Consider the following 17,449-nt stretch of genomic DNA (forward strand, 5'->3'; position numbering starts at 1 on the left):
AGTGACATGTTCCAGTCATTGTTTCTCAGTATTTTTCAAGCATTTGATTCTATGTATTCCTTCAAATCATACCATTGCTACATCAATGGTATCTTCTCTCTCCTTTAGAGTGTTCATAGTTGACCTTCTTCCAGAAGATGGAAGACTAGCAATCCCCCACCCTAGTGTTTGACTTCGTAGAGGCATGCAGCTGGGCCTGCTGTGATGAATGTGGTGAGGATTAATGCAGATCAGCATCTGAATCCTCTTGCACCAATCCCTCCTCATTCGCAATGTTTTCATCTTTATCTTCACTTTCTTCTGATAAAAAAGTAATTATCTTCATCAGTGAAGTCAATTTCCGAATCAACGTCAGAATTTTCTAAGAAATGTAACATTTCATCATCAGAAATTTTATGCTGACAAGACATGTTAGAAAAGATCTTCCATGGACAAAAAGTATTACCTGAATGATATGATATAAACTGTGGCAGACTGGAATGCTTGTGTGCCAAGACACAACAGTGAGCAGCAATAACTCTGCATGATTGTTGACTGTTGCTGCTTTATTTTTGGATTATTTATGTATATTGAGAGGAGAAATTACAGGGGTGCCAAATTGACTTCTTCGGGTGTTCTGGTTGTATAGAATGAAATATCCAAGGAAATATACATATTATGTAAATCCTCATATATGTCATCATAAAGAGGAGAGAAAATTCATATGGTTTCATCATCGAAGTAAAAAATTGCATATGACATTGAATAAAAAATGTGGTAAGTTTAATTGTGACCCCTTCCACCATCCTAGTGTTAAAGAAATCTTTGGAGAAAAGAGAAGCAGGTGAATAAATATCAAGAGCTTAGCTGGAAAGCCAGTACTAAGTAAAGAAGGAAGATGGGGAAGCTAATAGGTGGAAATAATGTATAGAAGGGCTGTACAAGGGAAATGAACTTGAAAGCAATATTACAGAATGGGAAGAGGAAGTAAATGAAGATGAGATGGAAGATATGGTATTACGAGAAGAATTTGACAGAACAGTGAAAGACCTGAGTCAAAAAAAAAGTTCCTGGAGTGAATGACAGTCCCTTGAAATTATTGAGATCTTTTGGAGAGCCAGTCATGACAAAACTATTCCTCATGGCATGCAAGATATGTGAGGCAGGTGAAATACCCTTGATTACAAGAAGAATGTAATAATTCCAATTCCAAAAAATGGCAGGTACTGATGGGAGTGAATATTATCAGTCACTTAAATAAGTCATGTTTGCAAAATACTGACACTAATTATTAAGAGCAGAATGGAAAAACTGGTAGAGGCCGACCTTAGGGAAGATCAGTTTGGTTTCTGGAGAAATGTATGAACATGTGAGACAATACTGACCATACAATTTATCTCAGAAGATAGGTTCAAGAAAGGCCAGCTTTGATAAATGTAGAGGAAGCATTTAGCAATGCTGACTGGAGTATACTCATTGAAAATCTGAAGGTAGCGTAAATAAAATAGAGGGAGCAAAAGGTGATGATGCAAAACCTGTGTAGAAACAGACTTCAATTGTGAGAGCCTAAGAATTGAAAGGGAAGCTATTGAGAAGGGAATGACCCAGGATTTTTGCCTATTCCCAACTTTATTCAATCTGTGTGTTGAACAGACAGTAAAGGAAACTAAAAAGAAATTTGAAAAGGGAACTAGAGCTCAGAGAGAAGAAATGAGAACTGTGAGTTTTGCTGATCGCATAGTAATTCTGCCAAAGGCAGGAAAGACCTTGGAAAAGTAATTTGATGGAATGAATGATTTCCTGGAAGTAGATTGTAAGATGAGTATCAACAAAAGTTAAACAATGTTAATTAAATGTAGTTAAATTAAATTAGGCAGTGCTGACTGAATTAGATTAGGAATGGGACACTAAAAGTAGTACTTGAGTTTCACTATTTGGCAGCAGAATGACTGATAATGGCCAAGTAGAGGTGGTATTAAATGCAGATGTCTGTAGAAACGAAAGCATCTCTGAAGAAGAGTTGTAGAGTCTTGTACTGCAAGGAAGCATGTTGTTATGAGTGGCCGGTATTCTCCTCCTACAACACAAATGCGCAGACGGATGAATAAGGTTCTGTGTTGTGGTACAACTTCATCAGTAATAGTCGTCTTGCAGAGTGATGTAAAGTACAATTCTGGTTCACATAAACTAGTCCCGCTATATTCACTAATCTGGTTGCTATGTACTGTCAGCCTGCGATGAACTGAACCCGCTCTGTGAGTAAACTGACAGATGCGAAACTGGATGATTGAGGGAGGCATTCTGGGCAGTGGTGGTGACCTAAATACATGCTGTCGAGACGGCATTGGCAGCATGTTGCTAGTGGGTGTGTCTCTGGCCTCTCTCATGATAGGCGCACTTGATCCAGCGCCTACTAATCGATCTTCAAGCTTCATCTTTGCCGACCAGCATGCTGGTGACAGCTTATGCCAGCACAAGAAGAATTTGTCAATATCTAGTATAAATTTAAGTATCATTACGAAGGTATTTGTCTGAAGCATGGATGGGCAATCCAGCCATTGGAAGAAATTCGTTGGAGGGAGAGAGAGCCATTCATGTAGTACTTCCCCTGGGATCTGTTTTTGGATATTTCCACCATTGTTTGGCTCGCCTCAGGTTTGCAGCTCATGACACAGACCAGTGAAAGTTTTGCTTACTCCGCACATGCACAGTGCCGTTTCACCACCACTGGATTTGAAGAATAAAGAGAAACATTTTAACAGCCTGAGTGCAGCGTTTTGGCCCATGTGCTCATGTGCATGCGGAGAGTGAGAGAAACAGCTCGCTGCTATAAAAAATGGGGGGGGGGGTATTTTTGCTTTTGGATCAGTGCTGACAACAAACAAATGTTACTGCTTACTGCCTTCATTTATCTTACACGTTGATAGACCTCAAACATTGGTAGTATAAACAATGGGACAAAAATTACAAACTACTCACAAAATATGCGAATTTGAACAATTGCAGTAGGGTGCCATTCACATCGGTACATTACCCCATAGACATTAATGTCACAGATGCTACAGCTTTGTATTTTGTATGCCAGGAGCATTGCTGTCACATCATGTGATTAGGCAGCCTGCGAGCTTATGTAAGTATGTGAAACAGACCCGTGGTCACTAAAAGTTGATTATGCCTGGTCTAGAGTGTAGCTTTGAGTGGAAAGGAAATGTGGATGATAAGCAGTTCAGATAAGAAGAGAACATAAGTTTTACAGATATGGTGTCACAGAAGAATGCTGAAGATTATATTAGTAGATCGAGCAACTAATGAGAAGGTATTGAACCAAATTGGGAAAAAAAGAAATTTATGGCACAACTTGAAAAGAAGGAATCGGTTGGCAGGAGATATTTGAAGGCAGAAAGGAATTAAGTGCACGGTCAAATGATTGTAGGTTTCAGTAGCTATTCAGAGATGAAGAGGAGTGTGCAGCATAAATTAGTGTGGAAAGCTGCCTCAAACCAGTCTGCAGACTGAAGGCCACAACAATAGACCTGCACGTGCTTCATTCTCTCTCTCTCTCTCTCTCTCTCTCTCTCTCTCTCTCTCTCTCTCTCTCTCTCTCTCTCCACAGACACACACCACACTCCACACACACACACAAATAAATACCAAGAAGAATTTATATTCTGTTTGCTGAATGAATGCATGGACAATGTATAACCTCCCTAAACTAGTCTGCCCCCAGTAGCTGAGTGGTCAGCGCGACAGAATGTCAATCCTAAGGGCCAAGGTTCAATTTCCAGCTGGGTCGGAGATTTTCTCCGCTCAGGGACTGGGTGTTGTATTGTCCTAATCATCATCATTTCACCCCCATCGATGAGCAAGTCGCCGAAGTGGTGTCAAATCGAAAGACTTGCACCAAGTGAATGGTCTACCCAACAGGAGGCCCTAGTCACGCGACTATTACATTTACCTCCCTAAACTGACATGAAAGAATTACTCTCTGAGCACTTGTAGATTTACACAGTATATAAGACATTCAAGGGTTGGACATCTGCTAAATAACACTTAGCCAGAAGATTAAGGAAACTACAGACATGTCACCCTGACATCATTATTAAAAAAAATAATAGATTTATTCATGAATGGCAGTTTATTGAATTACCCAAACACATATAACCTTATCAGCATAACAGTTTGACTTTTAAAAGTAAAATAAGTGCAGACAGAGTTTGAAGAAGTAGTACTTAATGATACAGACAATGTTGTTGTTGTTGTTTTGGAGTCCAGGTCAGGGACTGGATAGATGCAGCTCTCCATGCTACTCTATCCTGTGCAAGCTTCTTCATCTGCAAGTAACAACTGCAACCTACATCCTTCTGAATCTCCTTAGTGTATTCAACTCTTGGTCTCCCTCTACGATTTTTATCCTCTACACTGCCCTCCAATACTAAATTGGTGATCCCTTGATGCCTCAGAACATGTCCTACCAACCTATCCCCTCTTCTAGTCAAGTTGTGCCACAAATTCCTCTTCTACCCAATTCTGTTCAGTACCTCCTGATTAGTTATGTGAATTACCCATCTAATCTTCAGCATTCTTATGTAGCACCACATTTCAAATACTTCTATTCTCTTCTTGTCTATACTATTTATCGTCCATGTTTCACTTCCATACATGGCTGCAATCCATACAAATACTTTCAGAAAAGACTTCCTGACACTTACGTCTATACCCGATGTTAACAAATTTCTCTTCTTCAAAAACGCTTTCCTTGCCATTGCCAGTCTACATTTTATATACTCTCTGTTTTGATCATCATCAGTTATTTTGCTCCCCAAATAGCAAAACTCATTTACTACTTTAAGTGTCTCATTTCCTAATCTAATTCCATCAGCCTTACCTGATTTAATTCGACTAGATTCCATTATCCTCATTTTGCTTTTGTTGATGTTCATCCCTTATCTTCCTTTCAAGACACTGTCCATTCCGTTCAACCACTCTTCCAGATCCTTTGCTGTCTCTGACAGAATTACCATGTCATCGGCAAACCTCAAAGTTTTTATTCCTTCTCCACAGGTTTTAATTCATACTCAAAATTTTTCTTTTGTTTTCTTTGCCGCTAGCTCAATATACAGATTGAATAACATCGGGGAGAGGCTACAACCCTGTCTCACTCCCTTCCCAACCACTGCTTCCCTTTCATGTCCCTTGACTTTTATAACTGCCATCTGGTTTCTGTACAAAACAAAATTTTTAAGGATGAATATCGGCTGGACTGTCAGTTGGAATGGAATGAGCATACAAGGATACTATAAAGTAAAGATAATTATTGATTTATGTATTTTGTATTTCACAGAACATTTTCAAAATTGTATACCCTCAAAATAATGTTAATTAGGCCTAACACACTTCTTCCAAAATTTCAGTCACTGATGCAGAGAGAATGAATTTTCATTCTGCAGTGGAGTAAATGCTGATTTGAAACTTCCTGGCAGATTAAAACTGTATGTCAGATCAGGACTCTTTCCTTTGCTCGTAAATGACAAAGGTTCCAAGCTGAGTCCCAGTCTGGCATGCATTTTAATCTACCAAGATGCTTCATTAAAGCAAACTATTTTTAAAACAGTACAAATTTATTCTCTGTAGTGATTCTATGAATTTTTGTTTCATGTCTGCTGTGTCCTGGAAACCTTCCTCTTTAGGTCTCTTTTTTGCTGTAGGAAACAGGAAGAAGTCACATAGAGTAAAATTCAGTGAGTACAGATGATGTGAAATCATTTGTACTTCATTTTTGGCCAGAAACTGCATGATCCACAATGCTGTGTGAGTGGGAGTAGTGCCATTGTAGAGAAACTAAACATTTAATCAACAAACACAGCTGAGTTTTCTTCAGTGCCTCATGAAATCATTTTAGCAATTGACGATAGTAATACTGACGAACAGTGGTACATTGGGTGACAAATTCATTGTACACAGTCTCCTCAATGTTGAAAAAACAAAACTACACTATTTTCACTTTGTTGTCACATCTTTAGACTCTTTCAGTCATGGTGATGTAGAAGTCCTCCAACTGGGGTGATGGTTGCTTAGTTTCTGGGCACGATGGTGGTTTGCAGTAATGAATTCCCCAATGGCAAACAGATTTTTATACTGGCACATTGTTCTGTCATGACTGCTACCGTGGAATTACTGAATGTGTGAATTAGCTTTGTTGTACAATCTAGTCTAATCCTATCTATTCTGATGCAACTGACACCTTTCTGTGATACAGCAGCAATTTTTGTTACACCCAGTACATACATATGTTTCAAAAACTCACAATGGATTCATTTCATTCACAGCTTTGATTTTGTACTTGTTATGCATTCTTCTTGCTTATAATTGCTACTTGATGTTGCAAACAAAATTCTGAGTGATAATTTCATGTATCGCTGCATTCATTTTGGAATGTTAAGTTCGATATTCCTCTTTGCGCTTTTTAAGAGAAGCAGGCTATATTTCAGCGCAAGATTTCAACCTATGATTTTTCTCTATTACTGTCAACAAAGTTACAACTATATCACTACCCTGTATATGGACTGATCACGTTCATGTACACTTCTGATATAATATTCAAATTACTTAATATGAAGGTGTCTAATATTTGTGATTGAATAAACATCTCCAATTTAGGCGTCTAAAGTGCTAGGGTAATCCCAGTCAATCCGTAGTGGTGTAAGAAGATTGCAGACTTGTAGTACCTTCTGTATATGCAGTGTGCATTTGTAGTAACTTCTGCATATGCCAGTCTACAGCATTGACACAAATGCTGAAGTTACATAAAGAGGAATGTGTTACCCATAGGTATGATGTGTTTGATCGTTTAGTTACATATCAGTTTCTCATGTTATTGTACCACATATGCTACAATTTATAGTATTAATTGATATTTCATAATGATCAAATTATTTGTGAGAAAGTGTGCCTCACAATATCAATTTCTTACATATTCAGTTCGTCCCATACATTTTAATTAGTGAACAAACGCCAATTTAAGCTTATAATTGAGTTCTAATTAAACATCTATATCTTCCCTATTACAGGCGAATGGTATGGAAAAACAAATTTGAAATGGCTTATGTTGGTCCTAGTCAGGTTATCATAAAGCCTCTGAGTACGGAGCTGCAAGGCATAATTTTAAAATCCCAGTATGGATATGAAATTGAAGATGTTCGGATCATGGGTGAGGATAGTTACGTATTTGCTCGCACTTCAGATACAATACTTGTTGGAGATCTGACACGTAATTTGTTAAGTGAAGTTGTCTGGCCAAATACGGGGTGTCATGAGAAAGTATACTTTGACAATCCTACAGTCTGTCTAATTTTCAATGCTGGAGAACTGAGTCTGGTTGAGTATGGAATCAATGAAATCCTTGCATCTGTTAGGTAAGTAACTGGAACATAGAAGTAAGTTTATTTTTACATCCAAATTTAAACAGAAAATTACAAATTTGTATTTTTTAAATATGTAATGATAATAGTAAGTGACACACATGTAATTGCGCATTCTCCTAAAATAAACTTTTCATAAAATGTTTTAGTTCTGTTGGTATGCTGTTTATGAACACTCTGAAAAGGCTAATGTTTTCCACAGCATTAGTGAACTGTGTCTGGTAGAAAATTTCCCAAATTTGCAATACACTTATATGATTGTAAAGTACATAATAATAATTGACATCTTAACTTTTATCTCTTATCCACCATTTTCTAATTATTTCTTTTCTTTTCTCTGTTCTACATTTACACGTGTGCTCTCCACAAAGGAGGGCATTTCATACCAATATTAGTCACTTTATGTTCCTGTTTATTCACACATTCAAACAGTGTTCAAATATAAAGTGAGGGAAAACTTACCATATCTCAACTTATCTCTTCTTATGATTTGAAGCACAATTTACTGTCTCTGAAAGCTAGATATTCATTAGTTTCTTTGTGGTTATGTCAGCTCTAACCCTCTTAAAGATTCAGTTAGTCTTAAGTTTCACAGAGTTGACTTTTGATTTTCTTAGTTTGACATGTATTGATTACATTGCCTTATATTTTGATGGGATCTTTGACTAGCATCGTCATAGGCTGATGAACAATTATCTGTTTTTATCTGGGTTGGACAGAAACACATTTCATCACAGCTTAGTTACACATAAAATCTATCCACATATTCAAGAATTTACAATCAAGTGATTTCAGCACATTATTAGCAAGGAGGAACATGACACATTAATTAACAACAGCTTTACAATCATGAACATGGAATAAATTTTCAACTGCCAAGATTGCTAAAATCATTTATTCATGTAGATGACTGGTTTCAGCAGTTCTTATTGCCTTCTTCGGATCTGCAAAAGATGGGACTGAAAATGCTAGGATATAATTATATCCAAAATTTGCAATACATGGAATAGCAACATACCTGTGTTTACATCATTACAGAATCTTCTCCTTCAGTATTGTAAGTGGTGCTATACAATGTAGTTAGTTAGTCACATGCTCCTGGGATCATTTTGCATGATAGATCATCATGATTTGGAATGAGTCATTTTACATTCACATTGCAAATTAATTTGTACATGTGGTTATATTCTGAACATTTCTAAGTATGGCAGTTTGGCAGATCCGAAGATGGCAACAAGAACTGCTAAAACCAGTCAGCTATGTGAATATGTGAGTTTAAGAATCTTGGGAGTTGAAAATTTATTCAGTACTGGTAATACCACAGATCCCCCCCCCCCCCCCCCCCCCCCCCCCCCCCACGCTGACAATGTCAGAAGTGTATAGCTTGACAGTCTTTCTGAGATCTGCTAACAACAGGTGAGTCAATAGTGTCTCAGTCCAGTATTTGAAAGGACTAACTAGACAAAAACAGCAAGAGGAACATAAAGTCAGGAGTGGATGAATGACTGTAGTGGCCCCACATTTAGGCAGAATTGTGGGTCATTGGTATCGCCAATATAATCTTGTTCACTGAGCCATGGAACAGAGTCCACAAAGTTGCTTTCGGTGCTTTCTGGCAAGCTATGCGAATCATTCCCACGCTCATAGACAAGACCAGCTTGCAGTAGCAGATGCTATCGCGTTGAATGAAGGTTTTATTGATATGTTTATGCATTCCATTTATGCTTGTTTCATATGTGCAATAACATTTTTTTTTCTTTTCTTCTAAGTTGTATTATGTTTCTATTTTCAGAACAGAGTTTGTTAATCCTCATCTTGTAAGTGTACGGCTTAATGAAAGATGTAAAGCATCTGAAAATAATAAGAAATTGGCATATTTGCTAGATCTGAAGACAATTTGCATATGTAAGTGATACTGATAGTAGAAGTTGCTGAATCTTTGTAGTTGTCAAATTGTATGCAATGTCTTAATAACATATTTTTCAGTGGATCTTGTGAGTGGTGCTACAATAGGTCAGCTGAGTCATGACTCCAAGATTAACTGGTTAGAACTGAATGAAACAGGCCGCAAACTTCTTTTCCGAGACAAAAAGATGAGGCTAAACATTTTTGATATTCCGTCAACAACAAAGACATCCATACTGAATTACTGCACATTTGTTCAGGTATGTTTTTGGAATGCTTAAAATATGAATTTTGCTGTTCCATTTATATCTACATCTACTCCTCAAGCCACTCAACGGTGTGTGGCGGAGGGCACTTTACGTGCCACTGTCATTACCTCCCTTTCCTGTTCCAGTCGCTTATATTCGCGGGAAGAACGACTGCCGGAAAGCCTCCATGTGCGCTCAAATCTCTCTAATTTTACATTCGTGATCTCCTCGGGAAGTATAAGTAGGGGGAAGCAATATATTCGATACCTCATCCAGAAACGCACCCTCTCAAAACCTGGACAGCAAGCTACACTGCGATGCAGAGCGCCTCTCTTGCAGAGTCTGCCACTTGAGTTTGTTAAACATCTCCGTAACGCTATCACGGGTACCAAATAACCCTGTGATGAAACGCGCCGCTCTTCTTTGGATCTTCTCTATCTCCTCCGTCAACCCGATCTGGTACGGATCCCACACTGATGAGCAATACTCAAGTATAGGTCGAACGAGTGTTTTGTAAGCCACCTCCTTTGTTGATGGACTACATTTTCTAAGGAGTCTCCCAATGAATCTCAACCTGGCACCTGCCTTACCACAATTAATTTTATATGATCGTTCCACTTCAAATTGTTCCGTATGCATACTCCCAGATATATTACAGAAGTAACTGCTACCAGTGTTCCGCAATCATATAATCATACAATAAAGGATCCTTCTTTCTATGTATTCGCAATACATTACATTTGAATATGTTAAGGGTCAGTTGCCACTCCGTGTACCAAGGGCCTATCCACTGCAGATCTTCCTGCATTTCGCTGCAATTTTCTAATGCTGCAACTTCTGTGTATACTACAGCATCATCCGCGAAAAGCCGCATAGAACCTCTGACACTATCTACTAGATCATTTATATATATTGTGAAAAGCAATGGTCCCATAACACTTCCCTGTGGCACGCCAGAGGTTACTTTAATGTCTGTAGATGTCTCTCCATTGAGATCAACATGCTGTGTTCTGTTTGCTAAAAACTCTTCAATCCAGCCACACAGCTGGTCTGATATTCCGTAGGCTCTTACTTTGTTTATCAGGCGACAGTGCGGAACTGTACCGAATGCCTTCCGGAAGTCAAGGAAAATGGCATCTACCTGGGAGCCTGTATCTAATATTTTCTCATGAACAAATAAAGCGAGTTGGGTCTCACACGATCGCTGTTTCTGGAATCCATGTTGATTCCTACAGAATAGATTCTGGGTTTCCAGAAATGACAAGATACGCGAGCAAAAAACATGTTCTAAAATTCTACAACAGATCGATGTCAGAGATATAGGCCTATAGTTTTGCGCTTCTGCTCAACGACCCTTCTTGAAAACTGAAACTACCTGTGCTCTTTTCCAATAATTTGGAACCTTCCGTTCCTCTAGAGACTTGCGGTACGTGGCTGTTAGAAGGGGGGCAAATTCTTTCGCGTACTCTGTGTAGAATCGAATTGATATCCCGTCAGGTCCAGTGGACTTTGCTCAGTTGCTTTTCTATTCCTTGGACACTTATTTCGATGTCAGCCATTTTTTCATTTGTGCGAGGATTTAGAGAAGGAACTGCAGTGCGGTCTTCTTCTGTGAAACAGCTTTGGAAAAAGGTGTTTAGTATTTCAGTTTTACGCGTGTAATCCTCCGTTTCAATGCCATTATCATCCCAAAGTGTCTGGATTTGGTGTTTCGATCCACTTACTGAGTTAACGTAAGATCAGAACTTCCTAGGATTTTCTGTCAAGTCGGTACATAGAATTTTACTTTCGAATTCACTGAACACTTCACGCATAGCCCTCCTTATGCTAACTTTGACATTGTTTAGCTTCTGTTTGTCTGAGAGGTTTTGGCTGCGTTTAAATTTGCAGTGAAGCTCTCTTTGCTTTTGCAGTAGTTTCCTAACTTTGTTGTTGAACCACGTTGGGTTTTTCCCGTCTCTCACAGTTTTACTCAGAACGTACCTGTCTAAAACGCATTTTACAATTGCCTTGAACTTCTTCCATAAACACTCAACATTGTCAGTGTCGGAACAGAAATTTTCATTTTGATCTGTTAGGTAGTCTGAAATCTGCCTGCTATTGCTAAACAAATAAACCTTCCTCCCTTTTTTTATATTGCTATTTACTTCCATTTTCAGGGATGCTGCAACGGCCTTATGATCACTGATTCCCTGTTCTGCGCTTACAGAGTCGAAAAGTTCGGGTCTGTTTGTTATCAGTAGGTCCAAGATGTTATCTCCACTAGTCAGTTCTCTGTTTAATTGCTCAAGGTCATTTTCGGATAGTGCACTCAGTATAATGTCACTTGATGCTCTGTCCCTACCACCCATCCTAAATATCTGAGTGTTCCAGTCTATATCTGGTAAATTGAAATCTCTGCCTAAGACTATAACATGCTGAGGAAATTTATGCGAAATGTATTCCAGATTTTCTCTCAGTTGTTTCGCCACTAATGCTGCACATTGGTTTTCTTCCCCTCCCTTGCATCCATATCCCTAAGGGGCCCCATTACACACCTGACGTTGGAGCTCCCAACTACCAATAAGCCCACCCTCTGCGACTGCCCGGATCTTGCAGACTGAGGGGCAACCTCTGGAACAGGACAAGCAGCCATGTCCAGCTGAAGATCAGAGACAGAGCCTGAAACCGGTTCATCAGAGAAACTGTTGGGGCCTTCCGTTCAGCCTCCGGAATGTGTTTCGCCCCTTGCCACACCTCGAGACTACCTCCCACTCTACCACGGGTGAGGGGTCAGCCTCAATGTGGGCAGTATCCTGGGCAGCCACAGCCATAGTCCGATCGGGGGATGCGTGGGACGAGCTGGCCGTCCCCGACAAACCCCCGTCTGGACCCCCACAGTGATGCCCATTGGCAACAGCCTCAAGCTGTGTGACCGAAGCCAACACTGCCTGAAGCTGGGAGCGAAGGGATGCCAACTCAGCCTGCATCCGAACACAGCAGTCGCAGTCCCTATCCATGCTAAATACTGTTGTGCAAAGAACGTCTGAACTAATCTACAGAGAGCACAAACAGTTCAACACAAGATTTAAACGGTTATTAAAATACAAGACTGCCTAGTAAATGCAGTAATGCTGCTACTTGCGCACTGCTGACACACTGCTCGGCGGCAGAAGGCTAACTGTACTGTCAGTAACGTACAAAGACTGTTTGCAAGAAATGAACAAATGACAGACGACTACGCGACTTTACACGTCACAGATATTAAAATGCAAATCTGCCCCTGATAATTACAAAACTACACAATGATTTGACGGATTTAACTAAACAAGTGCGCTAAGAACACTCAAACAAATTTTCGACTTGACTACTACACTTATATGAACACTAAATAATCTCTGTAAAACTGTTGACAAGGGGCACTTAAATGAAGAGATATCAGTAAACAAATTCTACCATTGCACATTAATAATTCCCCTATAGCTGCTATGTCCAAGTGTAAGCAAGAATGTCAGCATTCAAGATTCAGAAAGGAATTAAAATTATACCCAGTTGTACATATCGTTCATTATGTATTAAAAATGTTTCCAAGAATATCATTCTTCGAGTCACCAGAAATGAAGAAGTAATGTGACAAGAAATTTATTTTATAGAATGAATGTTACAATATTCCAGAGAACTATAAAAGTCTGAATCTTCTGCTATCTTCTATATGATAATGTCATCTGAAGTGAAATAATAGCATGTCTTCCATGTGTATAATCATGAAGAGACACACACCCATTTAGAAATTATAAGTAATCCATTGTTCATAAATGTACCATACACTGATTCTACTTTTTGCATCTTTTCTTTTCAAAAGGCGGGCTGTGTGTAGGGAAATGATTGATGATTTGTGTCTGTGTGAGCTTGAACTTCTCTAGTTTTTCCATGTTGGGCTTTGTATAGGACGTAATTGGAAGAAAGCACTATGTTTCTTGGCTTGGAAACTGAAATTATGTGAGTAAACCTTTACACAGTGCTCATTGTCACTCCCATAGGAGATCATTGAACATTGCTAAGGTGTTTTTGCAAACATTGAATACAAGTGTGAGTAAGCACATTGCCCTCCTATGTATTTTCTCTCTCTTCTGTTAACTCAACTTGTCATACTGATTAAAATATTGAAGAATTAGTCAGGCTGCTATTTCTAAGTGTCTTCCTTCAAGGATGAATAAAATTCTGTAGCATTTGACCAATGAACTTCAACCCAATATTTGCTTTATCATCATTCAGTTTATTTATGGTACCCTTGCTCCATAAATCTGTTTCTGTGAGAAGTTCGTTTGGATGTGGAATGAGTAATCGCTTAGAATATAGATATGAATATGTAGAATATAAATAATGAAGTGCACAACGATAATAACAATGCAGTAGTATGTATGTGTTACCAAATATTAGTCATCACCTTAAGGGGAGTTGGAACGGAAAAAGAAATATTTTTCACATTTTCAGATTTTTATTTCATTATAAACTTTGTAATTTCCTGAATAAAATGATATATATATCACCTAAACTCACATGGGAAGTATTTTATTTTATGTTTTTAAATATAATCTACACCGGTTGAAAATGTTAAAATTTTTACGTGCATTACTTCAAGATCTAATGAAATTGGTAATTTTTTATATAGAAGGCTGTGGATTGCTGTGTTATAAAGGTTAAATTACATGTTTGTATTAGTAGCACTATCAAAAACAGTAGTATATAATTTCATAGTATAAGCACATGTTGTATGTTGAAGTGCTAATGTTGTTCCAAGGAAAAGTGATGAATAGATTGGTAAATCTCTCAAAAAGTAAAGTATGACGCCAAAATGGAGTGTTTTTAAGAATTTTAAGAAACATGGGTTACATGGTACTAGATTTTCGAATAAAGGAAACATTGTGTTCAACAAGTGGTGTGTGAAGTTACAGACAATGAAATACAGGCAAATTTGTTAGTATCTAGAGAAACACCTATTAGTGCTTTGAAGATTAAAATAAAACATTGCAACACACAGTTTCCTCAAAACGGAAGTGATGTAAATGGTATGCGAGGTTATATTCTGATAGATTTACATATCCTAACAATGGTGTTAGGTGAATGTGTGTGTTGTAAAATATGTTGAGGACCAATTAGTTTACATGAAGACAGTGAGGTATCAAATGGACTAGCCAGGAAACTTATTGTTAATTGTGCCAGTTGCAAATATACTCATTCATTTTGGAATTCTGATAAGTGTAAAGATAATTATTTTGAAGTAAATGTTAGGTGATTTTATGGATTGAAGGAAATTGGATAAGGACACATTGCAGCAGAAAGAATGTGTACCGTGATGAATATGCCACTCCTACCTTGTAAAATCGACAAGTATGCAGGATTTATTGGAGCTGCTGTGCAATCTGTTGCATGTGAGTCAATGAAGGGTGCTGCAAACAAAGCTGTTGAAATAAATGATGATATGACTGACATACCAGTAGCTTTTGATGGCACTTGGCTGAAACACAGCTACAGTTCTAAGAATTCTGTTGCTGCAGTGACCAGTGTGGATACTGGAAAGGTAATAAATTTCCAGATTTTAACCAAACATTGTTATAAGTGTAAATCAGGGAATGAAGAGTGGCACATCTGTGACAGAAATTATGAAAGAACAAGTGGTGGTATGGAGGCCTCTGCAGCTACTGAAATTTTTAGTTGATCTGTGAACGAAAGGGGTGCACGTTACACAAAGTCCTTAGGTGATGTAGCGGCAAAAGCATATAACAGTGTAGTAGCCATTCAGCCTTATGGTGAGAAGATTATCACAAAACTGGAATGTGTTGGTCATGTCCAGAAGAGGATGGGCACGAGGTCGAGGAAGTTGAAACAAAGTTTGAGAGACAAAATTTTTTGATGGTAAAACCATAAGAGGCAGGCTGACAGACAAAATGATTGATGGACTACAGCAGTATTATGGAATGGCCATTAGAAAGAATACTGAGGATTTGTTGAAAATAAAGCAGGCAGTATGGGCTACCTTCTTCCACAGACCGTCACCTGATGAAAAACCAGTACACAACCTCTGCCCTCCTGGACCTGATTCATCGTGCAATTACATCAATACCCAGTACTCAAACAGTTCATACAGCCATAAACATTCCATCCCAGCAGCAGTTATGGATATCATAAAGCCTATTTACAGAGACCTGGCAAAACCCGAATTACTGAGGAAGTGTCTGCATAGTCAGACTCAGAATCGCAATTTAATGATGGCAACATTGGTAGGGTGAAAGTGCTACTGCATGTGGGAATTAATCCTGGAGCAAACTGCATCAGAGAACTTGAACTGATGGACAAGGTTTGCATTGATAAAGCAGAATATGCAGCACATTTGGCCACTAAGGAGTCCAGAAAGAAGAAAAGGAGAAAAAAACTTGGAAAAAGATCAAGAAGATGCTATACAGTATGGTGCAGGGTGCTTCTGAGTGACAAAAATAAAAAATTGAGCATATATCAAATGAGTTACAGTCTTTTGAAACTTTAGAAGCTGTTCCTGAAAATTTACATTTTCTGTTGCATTTTCCCCTCAATCTTAGAAACCACTTTGAGTATAGTACTCAAATTTTCAGGGGTAATAACATACACATCCTGAGTCTACTAAACTAAAAGAAGAACATACTATTATGTATAATTAAAATTATTTACGATAATATACAAAAATGCACACAATATTTTAACTGTGTAATTAAAAAATTGTATTTCCAAAAGCAATGTGCAGAAATACAATTATTGTAGTTCAGTAGACTCAGAACATACAGTTTAATCTCCTGTAAAAGTTTCATGTGAATGACTACAGTGGTTCCTGAAATACAGGGAAGCCATGTAACTAAATTTAACATTGTCGGGACAGGGTGTTCTGACCACCTTCAAAAGAGCAGTGCTCACTTTTGAATGCTGTAAATGGTGTAGAGCGTGTACAAGACAGTCATGTCAAGCTCCACTGTTGACATAAGTGATGGTAGTGAAGTGATGTGTGTGTGTCAGTCAGGTGTAAACAGTCAGCGGAGTAAGATGGATTAACATGAGCACAGGACTGAATGGCAGAGAAAAGCTATTGTGTTTGGATGTGGCCTTTCTCAAGTCATTAATACAGTAGCCCAGTTTTTTAGTGTATCAACATGTCTACAAGTAATAGTGTACCGCTCACAGCCACATAACATGACATAACAATAGTGGTTGTGAAAAGATACTAACCCACAGGGATGGAGACGAATGTCACACATTGTCAGTGACATTCTGTTTCAAACCCAACAGGCGTTGCTGATGTCAGTGAACGCGAGACCATCACCAGTTTCCCAACGCATATTACAAAAGGAACTTCATGCATTTGGCTTTTTGTTTTGAATGACTCACAAAAGACCACTGCTCACAGCAGCACATAAATCTGCACGCTTCAATGGTCCAAACACCAGAGAACCTGGACGCTTGCAGAAGGCAGGCATCTGTTGTGGATTCATGGATTGCAATTTTGTATCTTTTCAAATATATGTATGTTGATAATAACAGAGAAACAAGTGTGGAAGGTACTTCATTGTGATGTCATATACAAAAGAAATCAAGGTGATTTACAGTTTATGGTATGTTGACATCACAGCCGAAGTCCTTACGTAACAACTGAATCTCTTATGAATAAGCTATGACTTTGAAATGTATACTGGCATAGTAAAACACTATGGAAAGGCAGTAGATGGAATTTATTAGTAATTTTTGTATTTATTTCACTGTTGCAGTTTTGATAAGAAAAACACAATAGCTACATTAAAAAATGTGTACATAAAAATATGAATGTTTATTTTTGCTGTACTCATATAACTATGGTTTTAACATTAAAATTTGTGTTTCATGTAATTACTTTTTAAA

At 38.3% G+C, this 17,449-nt stretch overlaps 1 protein-coding gene across 1 annotated transcript in view; it reads left to right on the plus strand.

Moving 5' to 3' along the window:
- The window catches only part of LOC126176767 (intraflagellar transport protein 172 homolog), a 387,842-nt gene that overhangs the window by 155,034 nt on the left and 215,359 nt on the right, over positions 1-17,449 (plus strand). The window contains exons 10-12 of the mRNA XM_049923936.1: positions 7,047-7,391; positions 9,190-9,302; positions 9,384-9,562. Of these exons, the coding sequence (XP_049779893.1) occupies positions 7,047-7,391; positions 9,190-9,302; positions 9,384-9,562 (637 nt within the window). The remainder of the gene's footprint in view (positions 1-7,046; positions 7,392-9,189; positions 9,303-9,383; positions 9,563-17,449) is intronic.

This window comes from Schistocerca cancellata, chromosome 3, assembly GCF_023864275.1.
Source record: "Schistocerca cancellata isolate TAMUIC-IGC-003103 chromosome 3, iqSchCanc2.1, whole genome shotgun sequence".
In the NCBI taxonomy this organism is placed as follows: Eukaryota; Metazoa; Arthropoda; class Insecta; order Orthoptera; family Acrididae; genus Schistocerca; species Schistocerca cancellata.